Genomic DNA, 13,151 nt, shown 5'->3' on the forward strand with positions numbered 1-13,151 from the left:
ATCCATAGCTTACACCGGGTACATTTTATTAAGTGTCTACCTACACATTTTCTACAGATCAAGCATGGCCATCTACCTGATGGGATTTGTGATGTGTTCGCCTTCCGACTTACTAGGACTTTAGTTTTTGCGACATTGACTCTAAAGTCCTTCGATTCTAAACCTTGCTTCCACACCTGAAATTTCTTCTCTAGTTCTGGTAGTGATTCTGCTATGTGAGCCAGGTCATCAGCATAGAGGAGCTCCCAGGGGCAACCTGTCTTGAATTGCTCTGTTATTGCTTGGGGCACTATGATGAATAAGAGGGGGCTGAGGGCTGATCCTTGGTGGACCCCTACTTCTGCCCATAATTCTTCACTATACTCATTGCCAACCCTAACATTACTAACGGCATCTTTGTACAGGGCCTGTACAGCCCTTATTAACCATTCATCAATCCCTAGTTTCCACATTTCCCACCAGATAAGGGATCAGGGGACCCTGTCAAAGGCTTTCTCCAAGTCCACAAAAGCCAAGTATAGGGGTTTATCTTTGGCTAGGTATTTCTCCTGCAGTTGCTGTACCAGGAATATACCATCAGTGGTGCTTCTACCTGGCACAAAGCCGAACTGCATCTCATCTAAGCAGACACTCTCCCTAATTATTTGGGCTATGACCCTCTCCGTGACCTTCATCACCTGATCCAGCAGTTTGATACCCCTGTATTTATTTCTATCTAAAACATCACCTCTACCTTTGCAGCAGCTGACTATCGAACTGCTACACCAGTCATTGAGTATGACTCCTTCATGAACTACCTGGTTTACTATGTGGGTGACCAGGCCATAACCCACACCACCAGATATTTTAAGCATCTCAGCAGTGATTCTTGGTGGGCCGGAGGCTTTTCCTGACTTCATATCCTTAATTGCTTTATCTACCAGGGTGCTGTCTATTTGGATAGCTGGTCCTTCTACTGGGCCAACATTTGGCAGGCTCTCCTCCTCCCATTCATTCTCCACATTCAGCAGCCTTTCATAATGGCTTCTCCAAGCCTCTTTCTTTTCAGAATCATTAATAAAAGCAAGTGCACCATCTTCCATGCAGACACATTTCTCTCCTGTGACATCACAATTTTCTCTCACACACTGTCTTGCAATCCGAAATACTTCAGTTCTTTGGTCCTCACGTCGCTGAACATTGGCAAACTTCTTTTCTGCTTCTCCCTTGGCTATATATACTTCTCACCCAGCCTCCCTTCTGGCTATCTGGCACAGTTCTCTGCAACCTCCACTCTTCCAGGCTTTCCAGGCCTATTGCTTTGCTCTAATGGCTTTGTGTACAGTACGTTACTCTCTCTCTCTCTCTCTCTCTCTATATATATATATATATATATATATATATATGTATGTATGTATGTATGTATGTATGTATGTATGCATGTATGTATATGTATATGTATCTATGTGTGTGTATCTTTGTATCTGTGTTTGTTGCCCCCATCACCACTTGATGTTGGTATGTTTATGTTGCAGCAACTTAGCAGTTCAGCAAAAGGGACCAATAGAATAAGTACTAGGCTTAAGAATATGTACTAGGTTTAAGAAATAAGTCATGGGATCGACTTATTCAACTAAAACCCATCAAGGCAGTGTGTTTTAGCATGGCTGCAGTCAAATGACTGAAACAAGTAAAAAAAAAAAAAAAAAGAATCATATCATCAAAATCTTTAAGTTACAAGATTATACATGATTATTCAAAACAAGGAAAATGAATAAGCATTATATTTGACAAAATAATCTGAATGCTAAAGGGTAAACATAAGTGGTATGCAACTAGAAACTTCACAATCACTGCTAAAGGGTAAACATAAGTGGTATGCAACTAGAAACTTCACAATCATTCCAAATGCTAGCTCTCACTATGCCCCAAAATTTCTTCAGGTGAATGCACAAACAAAGCAAGGATTGCATCTCAAAGATGGGTCCTTCCTTTTGAAGCCAGAAAATACTTCAGCTGCAACAATTACTAACCCTCTAAAAACTCAGGGGAAACCCACAATGGAGTACTGCCCTCACATCTGGGACAGTGCTGCCGCTGCCCTTCACACAGACATCCTAGATTTCATCCAAAGAAAGGCCTTGACACAACTCATAGCTCATAAATATACTGACTTCTCTCTTTACCTTTTCTATCTTCTATAATAGCTTCCACTTCTCCATTCAAGTACTCCCAACTCGTCCATCACTCCTCTTCTTAGCATTCACCTAAAGGCCCTGCACTACATCCATTTCTTCTTTCTTAAGATGTCAATCTCTGGAATCTCCTCACTGCTCATGTCTTTCTAGTAGGGTAGTTGCTGACTAGCAGCATCTTAAGTGAAACATTAACAGCATCAAACTCACTGGTTTCAGAAGACCTTTAATGGTCCAAGGCCCAACTTTCATATCTAGTAAGCAAAAGATCCACTATCTCCTAGCTGGTTTACACTTGTCTTAAGGACAGCAGAGCAGTGATTTTTGAAGTGGTAAGGGAGGCAGAAAATGCTTCATCATGGATATGGCAGACATGTGTGAGAGAAAGATTAAATCCTCAGTGAATAGTAAAACAAAATAGTTGCTTGAAGTTTGGGGCTGGGGGTTAGTTGCATTCATCTTGTAGTACCTTCATGGATGTTGGAAAGAAAAAGCATGCTACAGCAGGAGTGGGACCAAAAGAACTTGAACATTTCCAAGTAGCATCAATGCTACTTGACACTGTTGAAGGGATCAAAGTTGTTGGAAATCTTAGTGATCTCTAGTCAACTGATGGAAGGATGCTTGCAATGTAAGCTATATGTAAAATATTGTTTTAGCAAGGTAGTAAGTTGATGTGATTCAGTTTAGATTCTAATTGCAATAATTTATTCCACTTAATTTAAGTCTCATCTCATCACTAAAATTTATTTTAAAAAATATCAAGCTTCATTTCGGTTGATTGTAAGGGGAGAGTAAAGTCCGTATATAGCTTGCCAACCGCAGAGAGGAAAGTGAGTACATATATATATATATATAGATATTAGATCTTTAAGAAGTGGAATTTAGTAACTGTTGGAAACAAATAGCTAATAAGTGATGAACAGAAAATAGGTAGAAACCAAAATGTTTACATTTTAAGGAATTTATAAAGATTAGCGTCGACAGTTAACATTAATTTTTCCACGTATACATATTGGATTAGCTCCAGCTATTTCAAGAAATAAAATAATAGTTTGTGTTTTTTTTCTAAAATAGGAAGAAAAAAAAAGAATATATGGATAATTAACTAAAGAGAAAAACGTTAATGAAAATTGAATTAGTAAAGACGAAAGTCGACTTTAATAATAAGAGTACTTCTCAATTGACACGAATGCGCCATTTGAGTGAGAGAGAGAGAGTGAGTGAATATTTGCTATAAAAGGAAGTCAGCATGTTTGGTATGCCCATATATAGCAGTTGCTAGCAGACTCGTGACTCACTATTACTGGTTAGATCTTTGGAAATTGACAGGTTGCTCCCCCGGAACCGAACCGAATCGAAATTTTGTTAGTGAATATTATTTTGTATATTTTAGTGCAGTATTTTGGATACGACAAAGTGATTAATCTCATTGTTGCAGATCTTATCAGAGCAGTGGTAACTTTAAAAGATAATTCAACTTACAAATTTTCTATCAAATATAGAAAGCTGTTTGCTCTCATCTCCTGCTGCTACTGTCTAGCGGTATATACAACGAGCTTTGTACACTGGTTCAGTGTTTTTTTTCTCTCTCCTGTATTACTAACCTCATTTCTCTGTAAGGAAAACATGTCTTCGGGAATTACAGTGTCCCAGGAAGCAATTGATAAATTTCTAGATATTAAATCTCGCAAAAAGACTCGGTATTGTATGTTCCATCTAAGTGAGGATCACACTACAATCGTACCAGGTGCGTGTGTTTCAAAACCGGATAAATTAGACCTCGGTATAGATGCTGTGAAGAAAGAATGGGAAGAGTTCTGTGCGAATTTACCGGAAAAGGATTGCTACTATATTATATATGATCTGAATTACCAAAAAAATGGGGGAGCACGAAGAGATAAAATACTGTTTGTGTGTTGGTAAGTAATGAAGATGTTACTTTAATTTTAAATATGTATTATTCTTCCTCAATTTGCCGATTCTTAAACGTGGCTATTTAAAAGCAAAATACTTTGACAATTCACAAAAACTTGTGTTTGATTGATCGTTTAACAAAGAATAATTTCGGATAATGGAGCCCTTTTTAACAAGGGAAGTAATTTTGGTTATGAACACTAAAACATAAAGGGGAGGGGTATAGAAAAAAAATTTGTTTTAAATATTTATCATCCATTTTCTGCTTCACAAATATTTCAACCCTTTTTAGAGGAAATTTTAAAAAACTAATGTTTTCAGGCTAAGAAAATTACTCTAATCATAAATCAAAAAAAAAAAAAAATTTCCATTAGTCATTAAAAATTTAAATTGTTCTTTTTTTTATATCTTTAAAAATTAATTCTCCATTGATGAATACGTTAATAAGAAACAGGACAACTTATGTTGACAAAATGCATTGGGAATCGCACATTCCGAAAAAACGCCAACAAATGGTAGAATGCAATGGCCGATTTAATCGACTGGTGCCCGATTAATTACATGTATTTTCACTTAATATTAAATTTTTAATGTCACCGCTTCCAGTTTCCAGTTCATATTTTCTTAATTGGCTAAACATACATATCTGACGATATTGGCTGTTTTCAATGAATACACGTCAATAATACATTACATGAACATTTTGTTCGTTGTCTCCTGTAAATTCATCCATTTCTTTGTCCGATAATGACTACCTTTTCACCAATATATCTTCTATTCATTGTTAAGATATATAAATTTTTACAGGTGCCGTTTTGCTGTTTATATTCAGACTTCACTGAACGCGTTTCTCTAAGAATTTCTACAGCAAAGTGGTTGGTAGCTTTAAAAGATTAACAGTGATGCCACCACCACTTTTCCTTAAATTTTGTCGAGCACGTTGAATCAGTAATGTGGTTGTTTCTTGTATTTAATAATTTCTGAGATTAATCAAAGTATACCGATGTAAAATAATTATGCAGAAGTACATGGGGGTGGGATTTAAAGATGTACATTAAGAAAACTGTAATAGGGATGTAGTTTTGTAATTTATCATTAATATCTATTAAGTGACATCGACAGCTATATTTCCATTCACCGGTTATTAATTTGTAACAACTACATGTTTTTAATTCATTACAAAAGTGAAAGTGGTATGATAGAAAGGATTGGCAAAAGTACAAGTCGCTTCAACTAGAAGGATGTGGTGGTTGTTCAACCTAATTGAGTGGACAATATGTGTGAAAGCAACCTAGCATACAAAAAAAAGTTATAAATATATTTATTTGAAATCATGTAATTTAGGAAGCTGTTTTGTAGTATTTCATCAATTTTAGATTATAGGTTTATCCTGCGTCTCTCTTTGACACTAACCAAAATTTTGTTTTATTTTTTTCCTATGTTAATTCACATGGTTTTACATTTACTTAGGCGGAAATGGATTTTAAGAGTAGAAATATATAAATCTTTCTTCTACCGTTCTTTTATAACCTAGCACCTCCTCTCTCTCTCATTCGGTTTATCTAGAATCCATTGTTGAAATCTGCTTTGCTATTCAGGAGAGTGGCTTTTGTCAATATTCACTTTGGATACTCTTGTAAATTTTATGGCTTTTTAATGCTTATTATCATGCATTTTTTTTTTTTTTTTTTTTTTTTGTGTTCTAGCATGAAAAATATTGATCTTAGTGCTTTTTGTAAAATTGATATGCTTAGCGAGTTTCTTGATGTAATTTTGGAAAATTTTTGTGGCTTTAGCTTGTGCGTGTGACGGCGGCGGGTTGGGGGTTCTGCTTTGACAATCCTCTTACTTCAAAGGTAGTGTAACTAGGACTGTGTCCTTCCGAACGAGGTTGCTTTTATGAAGCCGCTCGATCGTTTAAAAGTAGCATACGAATTTTCCCAAATCACTTCCAGCCGACTCAAAAACTGAAGAATTATTTAGTATTTAGATAATATGCTGAAGAAAAGTGGGATGGTTAGAGGTCTGCTTAATCAATTGATTATAGGTCTTAATCAGGATTGATCTGGGGTTAAATAACTTGCTCGTTTGTCTTGCATAATATATAATTTTATGTTATATGATCGGGCATCTGCTTCCTGTCCTTCCTATCATCTACCTTTTCTTTCTCTTCCGGCTTTTTCCTCATTATTACATATCAGAGCATCTCTGTCGGAGAAGCTCGATATTTCATTTCCTGTATAGTAGACTGTATATCTTGGACCGCATCATCTAATGGTGAGCTTCATTTTAAAGGCTACATTTTTTAAATGACATTCATGCAAGGATGTACCGTATTCGATGACACCATAAGGCCCACGGGTATACTGTCCTCCTCCCAATTTCAGCATGGAATATTCAAAATCATTTTTGTAAGCATTTAATGTTTATTGAAATATGTAGCTATAGTATATATATGTGCCAAACATACAACCAGAACAATAGAGCGGACCTGACGCACAGTCCCCCTCCCCTGAACCGACCCTTTTTTTCCCCACCGGATTCCCGTGTTTTCGATGACGGAGATTCCGAATATGCAAAAAAAAATTTTTTTGAAATTTTTTATTTTTAACATTTTTTCGAAATTGAAAGAATATTGAAAAAAAAAATTTAATTTCAAATTTTTTTAATGAAAAACTCCAAAATTGATCCACACCCCCATCCCACTGTCTAAAAGTGAAAATGAACGGCTGTTTTATCCGTTTCTGCATGCGTAGATTTATAGTGAAACAGCAAAAGGATCACGGCATGTGGAGCCCTCGCCACGAAACTCGATATGCTGAAAGTAACAGCCAAATGTCTGGAGAAATTTTGTGTATGTGCGCGCGCAACAATTTCTACAGCTTATCCGAATGAACAGAGAGAGAAGTACACAGAAATATATTTTATATACCTGTTGTATACGTCGGTTTTGTTTAAAAGGTAAACAATTCTGATAGAAGCAATTACTTTGCTATCAATTCATTGGATTAATCCCAACAAAATACAAGTCACTGGCTCAGCACCTATGTTTGTGCTCTTCATTCCAAAATGATAAAAACTTTAACATACTTCCAAAATGTGACTTTATCCAGGTGTATCCGCGTGCGTATAGGTGCAGGTGTGGGGTGTGTGCAAGGAAAACGTTTACGGAAATGAACTTGGCGCAATGTTGCACTGCTGAATTTCTTTTCAATTGTGATAATAAAACAAGGAATTTGTTTAGTCCTTACTGCCAAAATTAATTTACTTGCATTTTCTCTCTTTTTCAATATTCAATTAAAAGAGAGAATATGTTGTTACCAACAATGTTAAAACTTTTAGTCACTTGATCAGTCTGTCATTGAACCAGGATTTTAATTTCATTTGATACACACTTTGCTATCTTTTATATGGAGAATTGCAATCATGGCATTTCTATTTTAATAGAAATTTTATGAGTACATTTCCGTAGATGTTTTTCTCCCCCCCCCCCACACACACATAAATGCACGCAGATACACATGGACAAAGTCTCGTTTTGGGAGTATTATTCTTTTACTTGTTTCAGTCATTTGACTGCGTCCATGCTGGAGCTCCGCCTTTAGTTGAAGAAATCGACTTTAGGACCTTTGTAAGCCTAGTACTTATTCTATCGATCTCTTTTGCCAAACCACTAAATTATGGAGACATAAACACACCGGCATCAGTTGTCTAGCGATGGCGGGGTTGGGGACAAATACATATACACACACACGATGGATTTCTTTCAGTTTCTGTCTACCAAATCCAGGCTTTGGTCGGCCCAAGGCTATAAGTAGAAGTTGGAAGACACTTGCCCAAATTGCCACACAGTGGGACTGAACCCGGAACCATGTGGTTGGAAAGCAAGGTTTTTACCACACAGCCACTCCTATTATGTTAAAGCCTATTATATTAAAATTTTTATTTTGGAATGAAGAACACAAACGTAGGTGCTGAGCCAGTGACTAAACTTGTATCTTGGGATTAATCTAATGAATTGACAGCAAGGTAATTGCTTCTATCAGAATTGTTTACTTTTGAAAACAAAACCGACGTACACGACGAGTATGAAAAATATGCCGATCTTTCACTTTGGATCACCACACAAAAATTCATCTAAACTATTGCTTTATCCTGAAGGATGGAGGTACAGACGGTGATTGCAGCCAAAGTTTTAAAAAAAGAAAGCTATCGTGGACAGATGAGTGGGATTCAATAGCACTGAAAATAAAATTTTTTAAATGATTATTGCAATATAAACAAAATTTAAAATTTATACACTTTTAACACACATGAAACATGATAATGAAATATAAGTGGGCTTTTTTTTTTTTTTTTTTTTTTTTTTAAATCATCCGATTTCACTGAAATAGATAATTCTGGAACACCCTGTATAAATAAAAACCTAGATCAATATTTCTCAAATGGAGTGAAGGTGGGCTGTGATGATTAAAAAATGAGCAGACATTGTCAACATGACTGCAAATAAGGAATTACATGGATGCAAATTATTTTGTCCTCTCATTAATAAAGAGGAAGGGGGTTAATATTTTTTGGCGGAGGGGTTGCTGTTATCTGTCATTTGAGAACCACTGGGCTTTGTTTACTCAGATGCTGCAGATTCATTACATAGCCAACCTCTATAATACTGAAGTCATTACTATAATGAATGATCTAATTAAATACGATACTTTTGTAAAAATTAGAACTAGAAGTGCCTCAGCTGTCAAAAGTTACTAAGTTAAAAAGCCTTTTTGTGGCCAAAAGTTTAGAACATATGTCTGAAAACTAGAATTTTTATTTTAAATGCCCAAAGTTAAATTAAATTTGCAATATACTATTACTACTTACAGTAATATGGTTGATATAACAGTTTTAATTTTTTTTTAAATGTTCCAAATTTTTGGCCACGACTGTATATCTTATTGTACATGGCAGCATTTTGTAGGTTTTGTAAGGCACTTGAAATTAGGGTGATAATAATGTTAACAGTGGTGGTTATTTCAAATTTTTGACACAAGGCCTGCAATTTTAGTGGGTGGTGTTAGTTGATTACATCAGCCCAATACTTTACTGGTAATTCATTTTATAGACTCCGAAATAATAAAAGACAAAGCTGATTTCAGCAGTATTAGAACCCACAACAATAGCCAGAAGAAATGCCACAAAGCAATTTGTCAACACGCTAATGATTCAGCCAGCTCGCTGCCTTGACAGTGATGCCTTAGTGCTTGACTGGTACTTATCTCATTGACCTAGAAAGGATTAAAGGCAAGGCTGAACTCAGAAAGTAAAGACAGCTGATAGTGATAATTAATAATGCTTTAAGATTAGAAGATTGAGGAATCTAAGGTTTTGCAAGAATGGAATGTTGGTGTTACCAGTTCATGAAAAGACAGGTCATCAATGAGTACAAATAAAATATCCATTGGATAGATAATGCAAGTACATTGAAGATAAAAAGTAAGAACATAATGCAGTGCTCTTTTGTGTCCAGGGCTTTATGAAAGTGAAAGTACCCACCATGCCAAAAATAGTTTTCCAGATTAACAATTGGAAACGCTTTCCTTAAAAATGATACTGTTCGGGAACAAAAGTAAAACATTGACAATAGAATGCATTCAGCTAGATGCTACAAAAGTTTTGAATTAAAATCTTCCACCAAACCTCAGTCACAATTTATGTTCCTAATAATAACTAAGTTATTTTACTAAATTCTTTGTTATATTTAAAGTAATTGAAAGAAACACAGTGTCTCAAAATAAACACAGTAATGAAAGGGTTTGCTTTCCAAATGTAATGAACATTAACAGGAGAGAGAGCAATTAATTTTCTGCAAAATTAGAGACTTCTTGCAATCATGAAAACAAAAAGCAATTTCAGGTTTGTCACGGTGGGGAAACCACTTCTGACAAAATAACTACTTTCACTTTCGCCTAAAATACCTTCTGCTACTAACAACACGATTTTGTTTTCATGTTTTACGAAGAGGAGTATTTGTACAGTATATTTCCACTGTTCCTACTTTATATTTCTTTAAGCAAAATATTTTCTGCTTTAGCTATGCTACAAATGCTTTTTTTTTTTTTTTTTTTTTTTTTTTTTTTTTTTTTTTTTTTTTTTTTTTTTTTTTTAGTATTGTATTGTATTCATGCAATATTTTTACTTCATGTATGATTTCCTGACATACCATTATTTTCATCAACTAGTAGCTTGTTATAAAATATTTTTGGCAGATCTAGTGCACAGTCACCCTCCCCCGAAACCAACCTTTCCATTTTTTTCTTTTCACCAGATTCCTAGGTTTTTGATGACAGATTCCGAATATGCAAAAAAAACACATTTTCAAAGTTTTTAATCCCCACCATCCAAATTTTTAATTTTTAACTTTTTTTTTCGAAATTTTTTTTTTTTCAATCTGCGTGGAAAAATATGGGGGAGGGGAGATTTTAATTTCAAATTTTTTATGAAAATCTCCAAAATTGATCCACATCCCCCTCGCCACCCCACTGAAAAGAGCAGCTGTTTTGTCTGTTTCCGCATGTGTACATTTATAGCAAAACAGCAAAAGATCACAGCATGTGAAGCCCTTACCACGAAACTTGATATGCTAAAAATAACAGCTATATGCTTCTAAATGAGTTTGGTAGTGCTAAGGATATTTTTGAAATTTACAGAGATACAGACAGAGCACGTGCTGAAAATTTTCAATAAAGTTTTGACTTAAAATTTATAAATTTATCTATTTTGGTATCATAATGAAGTAATAAACAAAATTCTGTCAGTTTTTTTTAATTTACCCGATTTTTCATTGAAATGGATAGTTAATTCTTGGACCCTGTGTGTGTGTGTGTGTATATAACTGACAACCCCAGTATCACCTCCACAGATAATGAACAAACCATTATCATAGACACAGATAGTGACCAGGCCTGCAACACACATTACTACTAGTACAATTGCCACATCTAGAGATGATGATCAATCCAGTACCAGCAACATGGAGAAAGATATCCAGCATTCCCAGTACCACCACCACAGATGATGACCAAATAATTTTCTTCGACACCGATGAGATAACTGGCCCTGCACCATTGTTACCAGGGGTGCAAATAGAGCCACATCCTATGTTTGTAAATATATTGGATCTGCCAGTACTTCTTTCAAACAACATTTTCTTAACCACCAGTCATCCTTCAGAGTCCTAGAAAGATGGTTTGTCACATCCCTGGCCCGCCATATTTGGAACCTCAAAGATCAAGGGACACCATGTGATATCAGGTGGAAAATAATTGATCATCCAGGCCCATATATTAATGAAAGTGGCCATTCGAAAATCTACATCGCAGAGAGAGCCATTTAACAACAGTATACACTTTTGATAAAACAGTTGCTCCCATAGAGACTCATATGGAAGGTGATGGTCAGCTTGAGGAAGTAGGAGGTGGATACACCTTTTTTTGGAAGGGAAGGCAGAAGGAGGAGCGCAGAGAGGCTGGTGTTGGCTTTGCAGTTCGATCTGATATCCTTAAGAAGTTGGAAGACCTCCCTGTTCCTATAAATGAACGTCTAATGCTCTACAGTTGCATTTGAAAGGTAGATGGTCTTCTACTCTAATAAGTGCCTATGCACCTACTTTGACTAGCTATGATGAAGATAAAACAATCTTTTATACCCAGCTGAGAGACATAATTAGGAAAAATCCCCAATTCCGATAGTCATTCTACTGGGGGATTTTAATGTCAGGGTTCAAACAGACTGGCAAACATTGAACTCTCTAGGACATTTTGGAGTAGGGAAAATGAATAGCAATGGTCTCATGCTACTGTAACTTTGCAAAGAACATGGACTTTACATTGTAAGCACTCATTTTATGCACAAAGGTGATCACACAACAACATGGATGCATCCAAGGTCTAAAGTTTGGCACTTGCTGGACTATGTCATCATCCACAAGCGTGACATCTATGACATTTGTAATAAGTCCTTTCATGGATCGGAATGCTGGGCACCACAGTCTGGTGCGAGCAAAGTTCTGGATGATGACTAGAGTGAAAGAGAGAAGAGGACCAGTCAGCATTCTTCGGCGTCTAACTGTCCACAAGATATATGATGTTGTGCTGAGGAAAGAGCTTCAGACTCGCTTGTCCAGCATTGAAAATACTGCAGCATGAGAAGATTTTCAAGACCAGGTTCTTCAATGTGCTGCTGAAACACTGGCATAGGTTACTGCCAGACACAGAGACTGGTTTGATGAAAATGATGCTGAAGTTCAGCGACTATTGGTGGTAAAGTGCCATGCTCACAATGTATTGCTACACAGAGAACAGTCTACTGTGCAGCGAAGTCTAGCACTTGCCCACTATAGCAGTGTAAAATCACTACTGCAGCGATCTCTCAGGAAGATGCAGAACACTTGGTGGTAGGATCTTGCACGTGATGTTCAGGCTGCTGTTGATGCAAGCAAGAAGCTTTACCATCTTATGAAGCAAGCTTATGGACCTAAGAGCTCCACATCAGCTCCTTTGCTTTCCAAGGAGTCTTCCACTCTGTTTACTAAATCAACAGAAATCACAGGTCACTGGATCGAACACTTCTGTGAACTCCTAAACCATGAGTCAGTGATTGATACTATGCAACAAAGACCTATCATTGGCTCCTTAAACTCCTTGCCCTCAAGAGATGAAGTTATGACATCAATAAGTAAATTGAATCTTGGTAGGGCACCTGGAAAGGATGGAATTTGTGCTGAGGTCTTGCAATTTGGTGGTAATTACATCACACAGTCCCTTCATTAACTTATTAGTGCAGTCTGGAGGGATGATGCAATCCCTAAGGACTGGAAGGATGCAATTATTCTTCCTCTATATAAAGGAAAAGGAGCCAGAACAATGTGTGGTAACTACAGAGGTATTGCTCTACTATCAGCTGCTGGCAAGGTTCTGGCAAATATTCTTCTTACCCGTCTGAATGGGTGTCTTGTAAATGATGTCCTATCTGAATCTCAATGTGGCTTCCGATCTGGTAGAGGGACAATGG

At 36.4% G+C, this 13,151-nt stretch overlaps 1 protein-coding gene across 1 annotated transcript in view; it reads left to right on the forward strand.

The window, feature by feature from the left end:
* The first annotated feature begins 3,439 nt into the window (after positions 1-3,439).
* The window catches only part of LOC106880577 (uncharacterized), a 16,649-nt gene continuing 6,937 nt past the window's right edge, over positions 3,440-13,151 (forward strand). Inside the window, exon 1 of the mRNA XM_052968452.1 lies at positions 3,440-4,096. Coding sequence (XP_052824412.1) covers positions 3,804-4,096 — 293 coding nt within the window. The 5' untranslated portion in view covers positions 3,440-3,803. The remainder of the gene's footprint in view (positions 4,097-13,151) is intronic.

The sequence above is a fragment of the Octopus bimaculoides genome, chromosome 1, assembly GCF_001194135.2.
Source record: "Octopus bimaculoides isolate UCB-OBI-ISO-001 chromosome 1, ASM119413v2, whole genome shotgun sequence".
Classification (NCBI taxonomy): domain Eukaryota; kingdom Metazoa; phylum Mollusca; class Cephalopoda; order Octopoda; family Octopodidae; genus Octopus; species Octopus bimaculoides.